This window comes from Carcharhinus amblyrhynchos, chromosome 11, assembly GCF_965287045.1.
Source record: "Carcharhinus amblyrhynchos chromosome 11, sCarAmb.v2.hapA, whole genome shotgun sequence".
In the NCBI taxonomy this organism is placed as follows: domain Eukaryota; kingdom Metazoa; phylum Chordata; class Chondrichthyes; order Carcharhiniformes; family Carcharhinidae; genus Carcharhinus; species Carcharhinus amblyrhynchos.
Window position 1 is genome coordinate 47,427,535 of NC_137334.1, and position 17,693 is coordinate 47,445,227.

Sequence of the window (17,693 nt, forward strand, 5' to 3'; positions counted from 1 at the left end):
TTTATGATTTAAATTATGACGGTATTTTTGAATTTTCAAGGTGCATCTTTGAAAAATGCTGGGAATTGTGTTGCCACAGCTGTGTTGGTAGGGCTGCTTAAAGGAGACATGGCGAATCATGTCAATCTCATCAATGCTTCATTGTTTGCAAAAGAAGCAGGACTTGCTGTAAGTTAGCTATTTTGTCTTTTTTTCAGAAAATTATGCTCATTGTTTTAGCCTTCTGCATTTAACTGTCCTCCTGAGGATGAATTTTGTATTCATGGCCCAAAAAGCTGTTTCCCTAACATAATAATGGTATAAAGAGGTGTGTAAATACATCTTTTATTGACATGTGTTAATTTTATCAAGGCATTTAAAAAGTGCATCACTAAACAGATTTTAGGATACATTTTCAGCTATAAAATAACCTTTTAATGAAATTGTAGATGCTGCCTGGAGAAATAGTTCCTGCACAGAATGTAAGGTCAGCCTGTTTGCTTGGATTCACAGTTATCCAGCCTATGATCTATATTAATAGAACAAGCTATATTGTGTTCATAACTTTTCAAGACCAGTTAGTTGTCCTTTATCGCTCCTTCTGGTGAGGAGGAGAAAAGGCTGAGGTAAGCAAATGAAGCGGAACAGTTCCATTTAATGAGGCAGCTCAAAGGTGGAAACTGTTTTTTGGCATTGATCCTTCCCTTCAGTAATGGAAAGAACCTAAGCAGCTTTAATGGAGAAAATTGGATGAGTGAATGCAGTCTCTACTGTGCACTGAACCTTGGAGAAAGTAAAGAAGAAATCTCCTGGTAGCTGTTAAGGTAAATTTTGAATACATTGAGCTTTGCTTTCTAATAGTGTAGAAGGCATGTTAACAGCCATTCCATTTTGTATTTGAATTAGAGTAAGTTTACTTATTAGTCACAAGTAAGGCTTGTGACTAATAAGTAACACTGTAGTAAAGTTACTGTGAAATTCCCCTAGTTGCCATAGTCCTGTGCCTGTTCGGGTCAATGCATCTAACTAGCTCGTCTTTCAGAATGTGGAAGAAAACAAGAGCACACGAAGAAAGCCCACCCAGACACAGGGAGAATGTGCAAACTCCATACAGACAGTGACCCAAGCTGGGAATTGAACCTGGGTCCCTGGCATTGTGAAGCAGCAGTGCTAACCACTCTGCCACTATGTTGCTCCACAAAAGGAAAATTCACAGCATTCTGATAACTAGCCAGATGTACAGATTGCATGTGTTACAGAGCACTGGGTATTGCTGCTCAATAATGATAGTTACATTATGGCAAAAACAGTGAACATGTGACAAGCAGCTGTCTGCATACTGTGTGTTCACAGACTAACCTGCAAATTATTGGCTTGGATATTTGGCTGGATAGTTTCCTCTTTCCAGTATGTGTTACTCTTCTATCTACAGGAGAAACAGCAGGACGTACAGCTCGGGTGAGGAGGTGGGTTGCCTAATATTAAATATCTCCATAGAAGCTCCTATTCAAAGTATAACGTATCATCATTTATTCTAAACCTGTCCTTCTGTTATTGTAGGTACCTAAGAGAGGTAAATGGTAGAGACCAATCTGTAGACGCTGTTGAGCATCCTGCAGCACTTTGCATCACCCACTCACACAGCAGAAAGCACATGCATCGAAACATCCACTGCAATATCAGTTAGTGAAACAGACCAGAACTACTGAAGACCAGGCACTGCAAAATTGGAGGAGCAGCAATCCATTGGTTAAAGGATCAGTTTGAGGGCCTCTACCAATGAGTCGAAAATTGAACCTCGGGGCCAGGCTACAGATGTGATTTAATAACTCAGCATCAGCAGATCACAAAGCCATTGTGGAATATGTTTGCAACATACACAGTTTGAGGACGCTGTAGAGTCCACAACCCATAAGTGTGCATTTCTGCTTTATTATTGATGCACTCTACAGATCACCCATGGAATGTTTGAACATTCCTGAGCCCTATACATTTGCTCAGGTCCCTACTTTCAACCATAACTCATGTAACAAATGCTATGTTTGAGGCTTGAGACCTTGAGCAATCTACCTTTGTATTTACTGAGACAGAGAACAAATCATGTAGTGGGCTTCAGTATCTCATCACTGCCTGTTGATTTGATGCCATTCAGATCTCTATCCACACTAAGGGAGTATCCAGTGGCATCAGCCTGGCAGGAGATGCTTGAGATAATGGGGGTGATTTTACCATCAATTTGCACCCATTTTTGGGCACGATGATGGCAATGGCAGCTTTTCATGCCATGTAGTGTGGCACTTAATGCCAAAAACCTTCCTACATGGGTTCCATGCTGTATCACTGATGGGTGATTTTGGATTTGCCCAACTCGCCAACCACATTTAAAGGCCACCCCTGCACGCAGCTATGATCAGTGCTAACACCTTGTGGAAGAGGACAGCCATCCAGTGCCGCAAGAGGCTGAATTATCTAGAATCGGAAGACACACTCCTCCTCAATCTCAACTTTCAGTTACACACCCAGTGCATGTTCACTGGGATCTCATTTACTGTCAGCTTAAGGGTAATCACCACTTTCTCGCGCACACACACATCATCTCCCTTGTGGATTGTGTTCTGGATATTTTGATGGTGGGTATGATTTTTTTTCCATTTGTGGTACATGGGCATCGCTGGCAGGCCAGCATTTATTGTCCATCCCTAGTTGCTGTTGAGAAGGTGGTGGTGAGCTGCCGCCTTGAATCGCTGCAGTTCTGAGGGTTGACCCACAGTGCCGTTAGAGAGGGAATTCCAGGATTTTGACCCGGCAACTGCAAAGGAACGGCTATATATCTCCAAGTCAGGATGGTGAGTAGCTTGGAAGGGAAGTTTATCTGCTGCCCCTGTCCTAGATGGAAGTGGTCATGGATTTGGAATATGCTGTCTTAAGGATCTTTGGTGAATTGCTCCTGTGTACCTTGTAGATTGTACACACTGCTGCTACTGAGCATCGGTCGTGGAAGGATTGATTGGCACCATATCTACAATCAATCAAGCAGGCTACTTTGTCCTGGATGGTGTCAAGCTTCTTGTGTTGTTGGAGCTGCACCCATCCAGGCAAGTGGGGAGTATTCCTTCACACTCCTGACGTGATTTGTAGATGGTGGATAGACTCTGGGGAGTCAGGAGGTGAGTTACTCGCCACAGTATTCGTGACCTTGAAGCCACTGTTTGTGGTGAGTCCAATTGAGTTTCTGGTCAATGGTAAACCCAAAGATGTTGATAGTGGGGGATTCAATGATGGTTACACCATTGAATGTCAAGGGGTGGTGTTTTGAATGTCTCTTATTGATGATAGTCATTGCTTAGCATTTGTGTGGTGTGACCGTTACTTGACGCTTGTTAGCCCAAGCCTGGATATTGTCTGGATCTTGTTGCATTTGAACATGGGCTGCTTCAGTATGTGAGGAGTCGTGAATGGTACTGAACATTGTGCCATCGTTGGCAAACATCTCCTACTTCTGACCTTATGATGGAGGGAAGGTCATTGATGAAACAGTTGAAGGTTGGGCCCAGGACACTATCTTGAGGGACTCCTGCTGAGGTGACTGACCCTCTATAACCATCTTCCTATGTACCAGGTATGACTCCAACTAGCAGAGAGTTTGCCCCCGATACCCATTGATTCCAGTTTTGCTAGGGCTCCTTGATGCTACACTCAATCGAATGCGACCTTGATGTCGAAGGCTATCGCTCTCACCTCATATCTCTAGAATTCAGCTCTTTTGTCCATGTCTGAACCAAAGCTGTATTGAGTAACCCTGGTGAAACCCAAACTGGCCATCGCTGAGCAGATTCTGCTTGATATCACCATTGGTGACCCCTTCCATCACTTAACTGATGATCAAGAGTAGGCTGATTGGGTGGTAATTGACCAGGTTGGATTTATCCTGCTTCTTGTGTACGTTTTTCCACATTGTTGAGGTAGATGCCAGTGTTGTAACTGACTTGAAGAGTTTGGCTAGGGGAGCGACAAGTTCTGGAGCACAAGTCTTCGGTATTATTGCCGGAATGTTATTTTGCAAGCCCAGGCCGTGGGGGTTACAGATAGTGTGACTTGAAGCCATCCTCGTGTGTGGAACTTGACTATCAGGTCCTGGCTGGAGACAATACACATCTCTTTAACCCTCTCTCCACTCACCATTGTTTGTACCTTTAAGACTTGATTACCTGTAAAGACTCACATTCCAACCATTGTCTTGTAAACTGGGTTTGTGTCTATATGTGCCCTGTTTGTGAACACAACTCCCACTCGCGTGATGAAGGGGCTGTGCTCTGAAAGCTTGTGGCTTGTGCTAGCAAATAAATCTGTTGGGCTTTAACCTGGTGTTGTGAGACTTCTTGCTGTGCTTACCCCAGTCGAAAGCCAGCATCTCCACATCATGGCGACCTTTCTCCCTCGTATCTACCATTATCTGGTAACTTATACAGTTGTTGCTTGAGGGACCGTTGCAAATTGGCTCTAACATTTGCCAATATAATTTCATTGATCAGGGTGTGAAGTCTTAATTAAGATGCTATATAAATATACATTCTCTCTCGTAGATAACCACTCAGCACTGCAACTCAATGCCAGGACCTCCCATGAATGTGTGCACACTGGAGATCTCGACTCCTTGTGTCTCCCATAAATTCCTGGGTTCTGTACAAGCAGATATTCCTGTACTACTGGAACTTGATGGGGCAACATTTGGACATATAGTTCCCCTGAAGGGAAACCTATTGATTTACAAAGCTGTGCAAAATCCTCAAACGTTGCCATCTGTTATAGGTGAGTAATGTTCTCATCGTTTAGAAACTTTTCTTACCTTTTTTGACTTTCAGCATTAGTGTTTGTTTAATTGTTTATGATTATTTCCTCTTGATACAGTTAAATATGAAATAGTTTAAATTTAAACCGATTGATGGTAGATAAGAGATATACCTTTGCATCATGTGTATGCTTTGTCCAATCTTAATTTTACTATTACTGGTTATAGTCAATTTTTATTTTATATTGGTACTTTAAGCTAAATCTGGAGCCTTTTCTAAATTCTAGGTTTCAAAATACCTACCTACCTACATAAATTAAACAGATTTGCAGTAGGTAAATGAAAGTGTTGTGCTTTACTGTGTCTAAAGCCTCTAGGTTTAGTCCCTGGTCTGTATTAATTTGGCATACTACGACAAGAACTGCATTTAGCTCATTCCTACATAGATTGTGGAATTATCGTTCCTAATCACTATCCCTTAAGTCGTGAAGAAATTACATGAATGAACTAGTTTGATCCCCGCTGTTACATTTCCTATAGTTTATAGCATGTCCTTGCATATTTTATAAGGAAGTTACTTTTGATTGCGACATAGTTATGAAATAACTTGAATATTTGCTCCATTAAGGTTCTGTCCAAAGTCTAATTCTCCTTAAATGGAAACAAAGGTTACTGAATATATTTTCAGCATCCTGTGAGAGAAACAGTTCATTTGTGCTTCCATCCATTCTGACAAAAGTCATCGACCTGAAACATGATCTGTTTCTCTCTCTCGTTTGATGCTGTCTGACCTGAGTATCTATCAGCATTATTTCAGAATTCTGTGGATGCTGGAAATTTGCTTTTCAATTATTGTCTTTGGAGTTTTAAGTGATGTTAGGGGTTGAGTTGGTATCAGGATGACATGCTTGGTGGTAGAAGAGTTGAACAGAGACTGCCATGTCATCTTGGTTCTGGAACTCTTACATAAACAATTTGTCACTTTGTAGTTTGTAGGGCTGCTTTAAGATTCATAATTGTAATACGTAATATCCCTCTTGAAAGCCAGAGCTTTTTTTCCCTATTTCACTACTTGATCCGAATTGCCCTTCTAACCAGTCCAGTTAGCAGATATTCAAAGAGGTCCATGGGCAGATCTATTGATGCTCTCCTGTGGCCACCATAATACCACCCCCCCCCCCCCCCCCCAGGCCATTTCTCCCCCTGGTGGGGTATTTTCTGCCATTTAATGATTGGCCTGGCTCAGCTGGAGGCAAGAATGGATCAGGAGGCGTCAAACAGATTTTTTTTTGTGTTCTGTGCTGATTGGTATTCATTCAAAATGTTTAAAGATCCAATTAAAAGAACAGTTTAAATGACCAACTTTGAATAATCTTGTTGTTATGCTTTTAGCTGGTGACTGATTCAGGTGAAAATAAAAATGCTGCCTCTTTTTAATTCAGGTGTGCTTGCTTCAGCTGGAATTCAAATCGAGTCATACAGTGTCTCAGCTGTTTTGGATGGAGAACAGTGGAGTATTATGAGCATTGCTTCATTATTAGTAGATCTGAATCCTCTCGGACCATACGTGAAAATGGTGACACAGCTGGCTATATGAATAACCATGTTCCATTCTAAAAACCTGCAGCGTAATTTAGAAGCAGGTTCGATCAAAAAGTGGTGGATAATTTGAATTTACTGTGAGGAAAAACAGGATTGCACTTCAACCGTGATGCCTTACAATTTTTTCAAAAAATAAGATTGTCGTTATGTTGTTTGTCAGATCTATTGCAGTTAAGATAAGCTAATATCAACAGAAGCTATTGTATAAAATATACATTGTCTAGTTGCCAGCTTGTCTGCTTTTCGGCTCCATCATTAAGTTTTTTTTATAAAATCTTGTTGCAGTAATCAGTATCGTTCCAAAGCTGTTGGACTGCTGAAGCTCTTCAATTCTAATTTCCATTGCTCACACTTACTACTATCGCAACCTTTAAGCAAATCATTTTTCTGCCTTGCCAACTGAATCATTTCTGAAGGAGGATCAGGCAGTCATCAGCTTGAATATGACCAAATCTAAATTTGTGAAGGCATTAAATAAATATGTTTAGTGTAATGAATCACTAGTCATTTGGTGTTACATTTCATACTCTTTTCCAGCGCTGTACGTCGCACAAGACAGCTTCTGTGGATGGGCCTGCACTTCCTATTGCTCAATACTTCAGGAGACAATAATGTGAAAGTGAAAAAGACTCATAGGGTGGCACGGTAGTTAGCATTGCTGCCTCTCAGCCAGGGACCCAGGTTCAATTCCCGGTTTGGGTGACTGTATGGTTTCCTCCCACAGTCCAGAGATGTGTGGGTTAGGTGGATTGGCCATGCTAAATTGCCCCTTTAAAGCCCAATTTTACCAAATATTCGTGCCCGTTTTTGGGCGTGAAATCGCAGTAAATTCAGGCATTGGGCCTTTAACACAATCTGACCTGAATCCAAGCACATCACGGCTTTACTGACCTCCAATTCAGAGGCGGGTCCAGTCCGCGCCTGAATTGGGCAGCCGTACAGGTTTTAAATGCATTAGTATGCATTTAAATCAAATTTTAATGAACGACGTGTCCGACCCTTCTTCCACCAGAGATTCATCTATCCCCCACCCCTGCCTTTCCACCAGAGGTCCATTTTGTCCCCCTCCACCAGAAGTCCATCTGTTTTTCTCTCTCTTTCTCCACCCCCCCCCCCCCCCCCCCCCAACTTACCACAACCACCAGGGATCCATCTGCCTCCCCTGAATACACTCACTCCTGCTTATCGCTCTCAAGCTGTTTTCTCCACTTTTTCGGGGCACTTTTTTTCCAATTTTTTTTTCAAGCTGCACACGCACAGTTCAGAGCTCTGATTGTTCCAGCAGTACTAAGCCCTGCCCACAGCACGAATTGGACTGGAGCCAGCAAAAAGCATATGGGTGTGCTGCAAAGAGGATTCCGGGCTCGGATCTGTATTACACCCGGATCCAACCCTTAGACTCCAAATGGTAAAATCGGGCCCTTAGTGTCAAGGGGACTAGCTAGGGTAATAAACGGCCTTACAGGGATAGGGCCTAGATGGAATTGTGGTTGGTGCAGACTTGATGGGCTGAATGGTCTCCTGCACTATAGAGGTGCTATGATTATCAGACACAAGTCTTGGTAGTGAGTCATAAGGTTATGGATTAAAAAGAAAATTGACTGTTGCATTTTCCACTTAATCGTACTTCAGTTGATCGACTGACTGTAAAGTGTTTTGCATCTGAGGAGTTGTGAAATGTACTAAATGTTATGCAGTAATTAGCAAACATCCCCATCTTATGATCAAATGAAAGTTACTAGTGAAGCAGCTGATGACTATTGGTCCTGGGACGCAATCTTGCAATAATATCCAGAGGTTGAGATTAACTTCCAGCAGCCACAATCAGCTTCCTTTGTGCTAGGTGTGACTCCAACCAGTGAAGAGCTTTTCCCAATTCCCATTTGCTTCAGTTTTGCTAGGACTTCATGATGCCGCACTAGTCAAATGATGTCCTGAGATGAAGGGGGCCTTGATCTCTCTGTTACTACTTGTTCAGTTCTTTTGCTGATATTTGGACCAAGGCTAGTGAGGTGAGCACAGTAAGACATCTCAACATCAGGTTAAAATCCTACAGGTTTATTTGGCATTACATGCTTTCGGAGCAGTGCTAAATTGCTAGATGAAGTGTAATCCAGTCTCACCTGAGTCCAGTCCAACGTCAGCATCTCCACATTGGAATGAGGTGAGATGAGTGGCCTTGGCAGAAACCTAACTGAGCATTCAGGGATAGGTTTTTGCTGTGTAAGTGTGGCTGGATAGCACTGTCGACACATTGTGCACAAAGCACAGAGGAGAAGATTGTAGGTGAAGGAGGACAGAGGCTCATGATTCGTCTTTGGAAGAAGAGGAGAAGAGGAAGATGATGTGACACCATTACCAGACCAGGTAATTGCTGCCTGGATTGCCCTGATAATGCTGAAGGTTTATTTAGAATGAAACGCACAAATTAAACCCTGTAGTCATTTCCACCACTGAATCTTCCAAATGAATCTTCTAAATGATTCTTCAACCACTTGTGTACACGTTGCATATCTGCTGAATTAATACTGTTCTGATGTTTCTCATGTCCTTTCAAACTTGTTTCAAGTTAGCTTTCATTGCACAATAACAAGCAAGATGTGGAAGTGGTATTAATCATTAAGGTTTGTGGCACTGTAAAAGAAATGTAACTGAGTCAACTACCCATGTGCATACACTTGCATCACAATTTTTCAACTTGTGCTTCCAACCGTTTGTAAATTCCATTTGGCTTCAGTAGAAGTTGAGGCTGTTGTAGTACCACACAGTATTATGTTTTTAACCTAGCCCCAGATTACTAGGATTGCTAACATGTTGCATCAGAGGAGTTGCTATGGTTCTCTGGAGCACAGACTTCTACAGAATGGATAGCATTTTCCCTCTTAACACTGCCACTCTGCCACTGTCTCTGCTGTTGCCTATAGGTAGTCTGTCCTGCAACCCATATTGTAAAGGTGCAGCCAGAAGCTGAACCTTAAGGCCATCTGCAATTTCCCCCACTGAAAGTCATTGGTGTAGCACTAAGGCCCAAAGCATACTGAAGATGGGCACTAAAGGACTTCATATGGTGACTTAGTTGATGATTGAAGTGGTACAGTGGTTAGCACAGCTGCATTACAGCACCAGGGACCTGGGTTCAATTATGGCCTTAGATGACTATGGAATTTGCATTCTCCCCACGTCTGCATGGGTTTCCTCCAGTTTTCCCCATACTCCAAAGATGTGCAGGTTAAGTTGATTGGCCATCTGAAATTGCCTCAGAGCATTCAAGAATATATAGGTCCAGGAATTAGCAGAGAAATGCATGGGGTTACAGGGATGGACTTGGTAAGATGCTCTTGTCAGAGAGACGGTGCAAGAATGATGGGCCAAATGATGACCACCTGCACTGTAGGGATTCTATGATATTTATAAGCAATATGGCACTGTATGATTTACAAATTTGTTTTGGAATATTTATTTTGTGGTGGCTTTTAGATTGGCATTGCGGCTAAGCAAATGCCATGATGGTCAGTACAGAAGGAAGATGAGGTGTAGGACAGTTGGTGAATTGGGAATTGGAGTTGCATTTATTGGTATCACAGTTGGATGAGTCAGCCATGGACAGTCAGAAATGCACCTAGGAAAGAGATGTACAAGAAACAAGTGGTGGTCTCAAGAATCACTACTCGTGTTGCAGGCTGGGACTTTGACTTCTGGGAGCTGTGCTTCCACAGGACTGAGATTGTTATCAGGTGGTGGGAGATATCTGTGACCTCCTTAGAAGGACCTGACCCCCTTCCCCAAGTAATTCATTCCAGGATTCTTCCAGGGGTGCTAATAGTGACATATCTGGATCTTTCAAATCAGTTGTACATAAATCTGTAAGACACCATTATAGATGGCTTGTTGCCAGGGCTGACAATTATGTACATTTCCTTGTACAGATGATACCAGAAGGAGGGGAACACAGATTCATGCCTCTTGTCTGTGAGCTTCCTATCTCTGACTGAGTGGGTTGCAGATGTATCATTTGCGTCCTGGACATCCTGCTCTACTGTATTTGAGCTGACCTTTCACTTACACTCCATCTCCAATCATGTCCCTTTTGCATTTTGTACTGTTTTGTAAAGAAAAGAAAACAGATCTCCTAGCATTGCTTATACGCTATCAATTTAAGTGCTGTTCCCTTTTGGTTACTCACTATCTGATCTTGCAGTGTTAAGGAAAGTGAATAATGTGTTTGATGTGGTTGAATATCTGGTTGTATGTATAAGCTGGAAGATGTAGCTATGAGGCAATGTGTGAGGGTGGAATGAATCTTAGAATTTTAGATATGAGTGGGGATTGATATCATGTGAATGGTAGGGTAATTGGTGCATTGAGCAGTATGTGAGCCTCATAGTATGTTCGGTAGAATATGGTATTTGAAGATGCATTCATTGACCTTGACATTTGAGAACACAACTTTGTGTGGCATTGCAGCCACATCCTTGGGTCTAGTTGCCTAATATGACCATCACAGATATCTGGCTCCACTCAATTTTTTACTTGTGAGCATCCTGGTCTCCTATAAATAGATCACATCTCTCCACCTCCTGCAATAAGGCCTCTGATGCAGAACTGGAAAGTCTCGGAGTGCACACTCTGCCATGTTGTGCCATTACTGAATGCTCCTCGTGTCAAACTCAAATCCTTAAAGACTTGCAGCACTAGCTGCAACCTCAACATACCTCCCCTTTAAAAGGTGCAGAGCAGTAAAGATGAAACACTGTAAAACTCCAAATATCACAGCCACTGAAGAAATATATGTGAGGTGATGTTCATTTGCAGGCTCTGACTCCTTCGCTTGACCCTAGTCACACACATTTCGTACATTCCAGCAAGTCAGTGATCCACAGAATGGATATAAATCAGTGAGTGACGCAGCCTCATGCTTACATTGTGTTTGTATTTGCTTGTCTCAGGGTAAACATACTGCCATGGCAACAACATACCTTGGTAAAACAAGTGCATGCTCCTACTTTTAGGAAGTACGTGAATATTTGCCAGTGCGCAGTGCATTTTTTATTCATACTGTTCAACCAGGTTGATAGTGAAGATTATGATTATAATGGTTCCAGACCACATTTTTTCAACCTTACCATTTCAAATGCTGTTGGAGATGGAATGTTTAGACCATATTTTTTATCCGGACAGACAAATTTGAAGGATGAAGTTAAATAACAATTCTGTGGCAAATGCACTACATAAAGTGCTAATGATCAACATGGACCAGGAAAGAAAAAGGGTGGGATTTTCTGGCTGCTCCAGTGGTGCAATGGTGGCACAGTGTTACATTTGCTGCCTCTCAGCACCAGGGACCGCAATTCAATTCTTGGCTTGGATCACTCTCTGCAGAATCTGCATGTTCTCCCTGTATCTCCATGTGTTTCTTTTGGGTGCTCCGGTTTCCTACCACAGTCTAAATATGTGCGAGTCAGATGGATTGGCCATGCAAAATTGTCCATTTGTGTCAAGGTGATTAGCAATGTAAGTATATGGGGTTACAGGGATAGGGCATAGGTGGAATCATTGGTGCAGGCTTGATAGGCCGAATGGCACCTCCTGCGATGTAAGGATTCTATGAATTCTATGACCCCGCTGTGGGTTTCCTGTGGCAGATTGCGCAAATAGGAGACCCTTTTGACAATAGTAGGACAAGAAGATCTCGTCACAAGCCAATGGTGGGCCAACTCCCCGAAACACACAAGGAGATTTGGAAAATCCCACCTGTTTGCTGGTTGGGTTTTTGCTGAGTCTGGTCTTAAAGAATATGAAGATGCAACAAAGCCTCCTTCTGGCCTTCTATACTTGAATGCCATGAGGTATTTTGACAATTGCAGTTCTAATGTTGGTTGAGATCAGGATTGGGTTCAGTGGGGTGATCTGACTGCCACATAATTTGATGATATTTGAGGCAAGATGTCCTCTTTTTTGGGTGAGCCAGCATAAAGTTGGTGCTAACTTTGTCCCCCACCCTTTGTTTGGGGTGACTTTGTTCCCACCCTTCTGACAATGATCCTGGTGAATATCCATGGATCTCAATTATATTCATTTTTGGGGGGCATTAGCAGTGGTATTGTATTTCCACCTGTGCTAAGGGTGATGTGAGGAGGAAAATTACTGTTCCTGCTGGACTCTGATATCTGCAACAACTTAATGAGGTGCTAGTAGTGCTGTATTCCACATTTCTGGGTCCCATCCATTACTGCAGTAATTTCATATTACACCACTTTAGAACTATTCTTGTGACAGAATAAAGGTAGTTGTAACGAGACTATTTAATTTTGGAATTCCAAGAACATAAGGGCTTTGGAAAAATCATAGGACAATAATTTGCAACAAAGGGATTCCCTATATAAAAATGCATGTTCCAGCAGCTTGGGTTCATTTAAATCATTGTTTATAAATGTATTGTACTTGCATAATGAGGTCAAGTCTTTATATTTATGTATGCAAGAAATATTGTTATACCAGTACATATGGACTATTCTCTTTCTCTCTTCTGTAGAGGTTGCTGGTATATGTTTGTTGGAAATTTTGAGCTGGGATTTTCACTCCTGTTCCAATTTGCCCCCGGTTCTGATCTACTGTAATGAAATACTTACAACATACTTCAGCCAGATAGTGGACCTAGCACATATCAGGCAGATCAGGTCACCTGGAAACTTTGTGTAATTGAGGCTTAATAATTAAGTAAATAAGATGTAGCTATTAAGATCAGTAAGGTCTCCATGTTTCCAGATACTGTGAAGTTTGGGTTTCAGTTGTGCTGTGTTAGTAAACATGAAGTCAGGGCCAAATTTCCAAACAAATGTTTTGGTGCCAATTGGATGAATGGGGGAGCAAACTTTTGACATGTTTCTTTTTTCAGTGCAGAATGTAACCTGGTCCCACCTTTTAGCAGGCAAGGCAATGCTTCATCACACAAAAATAATTGGAACTTCAAAGTGCTCTGGTGTATCCTGAGTTTCTCAGTGGCAATCTGCTGAAATTGAGCATCCAATTATAACACATGGTAGAGTCACATCGATGGGTTAGCCATTTTGGTGAATGCATTCTTAGAAATAATTTTCATCAATACCTTTTGAAAAGTTAATTTTCCTCCATATTCAATTTGCTGTTGAATTATTTGCTTGTTTTGCTTTTTCTGCACTTCAGATTTCACTTTTGACCTCATTTGTTATTGTTTCTTCTTCTGGGTTTTATTTTTGTTCCCCTTGCAGCTGAAATTTAAACTGCTGCAAGAACAATTTAAGGAGATAGCTATCTCTCTTAGTATATCTGTTTTATTATATTTGAGTGAGGAGGAAGGAAAGACGTACTGTCAGGCTCAGGCAGACAGAGTAAAGTACATTTACCAAGACTTAGCAAAAGGTGGATCTTGTCCTATCTGCATTTCAGCAGCAGTTTGGTGATGGAATTATGTCTCGATTGAGACCAAATTACACAATGGGAAAAGCTATGTCAGTTACTGTCAAGATGGCAACTGTCCTGAACTTTTACAAGACAGCATTATTTCAAGCAGCAGATTTTCCCTGAGAAACCCAAGAAATACCAGAACCAAGTATTTTAAAGTTCCACTTATTTTGTAAATTTTTTTAAAGCTAAAATACTACCCCTATTACCTTCTGTGAAAGTTCACCTCTGTTATCCTAATATCAAAAATGCCTACTGCTCTGATTTACCATCTACTTTGGCAAATCAGACCACAAGGCTGTGCTGCTGCTCCTGGCTTATAAGCAAAAACTGAAACAGTAGAATCCATCAAAGAAAGTCGTGCAATGTTGGTCTGAGGAATCGGATGATCTACAGGACTGCTTAAAGTCAATAGACTGGTCAGTAATTAAAAGCTGTGCAACCAGCCTGAATAAGTACACCACTACAGTAACTGATTTCATGAGTAAGTATGTAGAAGACTATGCCAAGGAAACAAATCCACTTGTTTCCCAACCAGAAACCATGGATGAATAGGGATATCCATTGCCTGCTGCAGAGCAAATGTGAGGTGTTCAAGTCAGGCAACCCTGTCCTCTACAAAAAAAGTCAAATATGACCTACAGAGATCCATCAAAGATGCCAAAAGACAGTACTCGATCAAGCTAGAATCCCAGGCCAACCACACAGATGCCTACTGACTATGACAATGTTTGGTAAAATAGTTGGCTCCAATGCTTCCCCCACTCCCCGATGAGCATGCTATGTCCATTTTGAATAAGAAGTCAGCAAGAGCACACCCTCCATCCTGGAAGAGTCGGACAAACCTATATCACAAGTCACTATTGTTGATGTCACAGCAGCCTTCTCAAAAATCAACCCGTGGAAAGCAGTTGGCCCTGATGGGGTAAACACAATAAGAAGTCTCACAACACCAGGTTAAAATCCAACAGGATTATTTGGTAGCACATGCCACTAGCTTTCGGAGTACCTTCAGCAGGTGAGTGACAGGGCATATAAATTGAGTTTGTGTCTTTACAAAATAATGATTGGAATGTGAGTTTTTACAGGTAATTAAGGCTTAAAGGTATAGACAATGTGAGTGGAGAGAAAGTTAACAGATAAACCAGATGGCATACCTAGATAAGCACTTAGGTCCTACATGGACCAGCTTGTGTGAGGTATTTGCAGACATCTTCAACTGCTGTTTACACCAACCTGAGGTCCCTACCAGTTTCAAGAAGACAATCATCATCCAGGTACCAAAGAAAAGCCAGTTAGGGTTTCTTAATGACTATCGTCCAGTGGCTCTGACATGCATCATTAAAAGATTAGTCACAGCACAAATCAATTAATGCCTCCCAGACTGCCTGGATCCACTGCAGTTCACCTACTGTCCACAGCAGATGCCATTGCCCTGGCCCTTTACTCAACCCTGTAACATCCAGATAACAAAGACACCTATGTCAGATTCCTGATGCCTACAGCTCAGCCTTCAACACCATTATTCCTATGAAACTCATCTTCAAACTCCATGGCAACTGGGTCCTGAACTTCCAAACCCAGAGACCACAATCAATAAAGATAGGCAACAACACATCCTCCACAATTATCCTCAACACTGATGCCCCAGAAGGCTGTGTTCTCAGTCCCCTACTATACTCTCTTTTTTTGTACACCTATGACTGTGTGGCCAAATTCCCCTCCAACTGGATTTTCAAGTTTGCTGATGACACCACTGTAGTAGGTCAGATCTCAAACAATGACAAGACAGTGCATAGGAATGAGATAGAAAAACTGGTCCGGTGACAACAATCTCTCCATCAGTTCAACAAAACAAAGGAAATTGTTATTGACATCAGGATGCATAAAGGAGAACATGCCCCGTCTACATCCAGGGGAACAAATAGAAAGGGTCGATAACTTCATGTTTTTAGGTATCCCGATCACCAACAACCTGTCCTAGTTTCACCACCCCCCCCCCCCCCCCCCCCATGATGACATTATAGTTAGGAAAGCCCACCAACTTTCTCAGAAGGCTAAGGAAATTTGGCATGTCAGCTACAACTCTATCCAACTTTTACAAATGCACCATAGAAAACATTCTTTCTGGTTGTATCATAGCTTGGTATGGCTCCTACTGTGCCCAAGACTGCAAGGGACTACAAAAGGTAATGAATGTAGCCCAATCCATTACACAAACCAGCCTCCCATCCAGTGACTCTGTCTACGCTTCCCATTGCCTTGGCAAAGTAACCAGCATAATTAAGGACTCCACACACCCCAGCCATTCTCTCTTCCACCTTCCATTGGGAGAAAAAGATAAAATCTAAGGTTAAATGTCAACCGACTTGAGAACAGCTTCTTTTCTGCTGCCATCAGACTTTGAATGGATGTACCTTGCATTAAGTCGATCTTTCTCTATACCCTATCTATGACTGTAACACTACATGCTACACTCTTTCATTTCCTTCTCTATGAATGGTATGTTTTGTCTTTATAGCATGCAAAAAACAATACTTTTCACTGTGTACTAATACATGTGACAATAATAAATCAAACTTTTCTGTTGCCTGGAGTTGAGCGTCAAACATCAACTGCCTTTACTTTTCTAAGGTGTAAATGTCCTGTGTTCCAGTGGCTTATGTGCAGTGAGGATTGTGCTCAGACCACTCCCTGGTTTGGGTTAACTTGTTCTGTTCTAACCTTGGAAGGGATCCATATACTTGCACTTTAACAACCTGCTGCTACAGGACACTCTGTTCTTAGACTCATTCAGTTCCCTTATTTTGGGCTGCCTGGAGAAAGCAGGGAGGCTCCCCTTCCTGAGGCTGTGGTGGAAAGTGGGCAAGACTCTTTGTCTGAATCTTCTATTGGGGTTCTATATGAACAGGTCATTATAGAGGTGGAAATCCAAGATTGAAGAATTGGAGAAGGAGGTGCTTGACCTGGAGACAGATCTCGTTCAGTGCTGTGGTTGGTGTCTGACAAGTGGAAGTCAATGTTTGTGGATGAGATGCCACTCAAGCAGGCTACTTTCTTCTTGGATAGTTTCAAGCTTCTTGGGTGTGACTGGAACTGCACTCATCCAGGCAAGTGGAGAGTATTCCATCATACTGCTGACTTGTGCCTTGTAGCTGGTGGGCCGGCTTTGGAAAGTCACGAGGTGAGTTACTCACTGCATAATTCCTAGTCTCTAACTATTCTTGTAGCCATAGTATTTATATAGCTAGTCCAGTTAAGTTTCTGGTTAATGTTAGCCCCTAGGATGCTGATAGAGTGGGATTCAGCAGTGATAGTGCCTCTGAATGTCATGAGGCGATGGTTAGATTCTCTTTTGTTGGAAATGATCATTGTCTGGCACTTGTGCAAATGTTACACCAAGCCTGGATATTGTCCAGGTCTTGCTGAATTTGGACATGAACTTCTTCAGTATTTGAAGAGTCATAAATGGTGCAGAACACATGCAATCATCAGGGAATATCAATTGGGCCAAAGGGACTTCTGTATGTTATGTAGCTATCTATTACCAAGTGTCAAAGATGAATATACAAATCATCAAGCAAGGTCAACTAATTTAGAGATTGTAGTATCTATTTTTCTTCCCTCCCTTCCCAACCTCTACCAAAACCAACCGTGTCACACGGGCGCATTTGATACTTACTGTCTTTTACCTCTGGTGGATCAGAGCACAATAGTGGAGCTTGAGACCTCTGGAAAACTGAGAAGCAGTGGTCAGAAACCACAGATTCATTCCATCACCCAACTGGTTTACATTAATTTCATTACAGTGATTGTCATTATAAGGGTAACACGGCAGAGTAGCTGGGACTCAAAGCGGGGAGTCACCCTAGGGGGCGGAATT

At 42.1% G+C, this 17,693-nt stretch overlaps 1 protein-coding gene across 1 annotated transcript in view; it reads left to right on the plus strand.

The window, feature by feature from the left end:
* The window catches only part of phgdh (phosphoglycerate dehydrogenase), a 32,163-nt gene extending 25,296 nt beyond the window's left edge, over positions 1 to 6,867 (plus strand). The window contains exons 10-12 of the mRNA XM_080199018.1: positions 41 to 168; positions 4,563 to 4,788; positions 6,211 to 6,867. Coding sequence (XP_080055144.1) covers positions 41 to 168; positions 4,563 to 4,788; positions 6,211 to 6,365 — 509 coding nt within the window. The 3' untranslated portion in view covers positions 6,366 to 6,867. The remainder of the gene's footprint in view (positions 1 to 40; positions 169 to 4,562; positions 4,789 to 6,210) is intronic.
* The last annotated feature ends 10,826 nt before the right edge of the window (positions 6,868 to 17,693 follow it).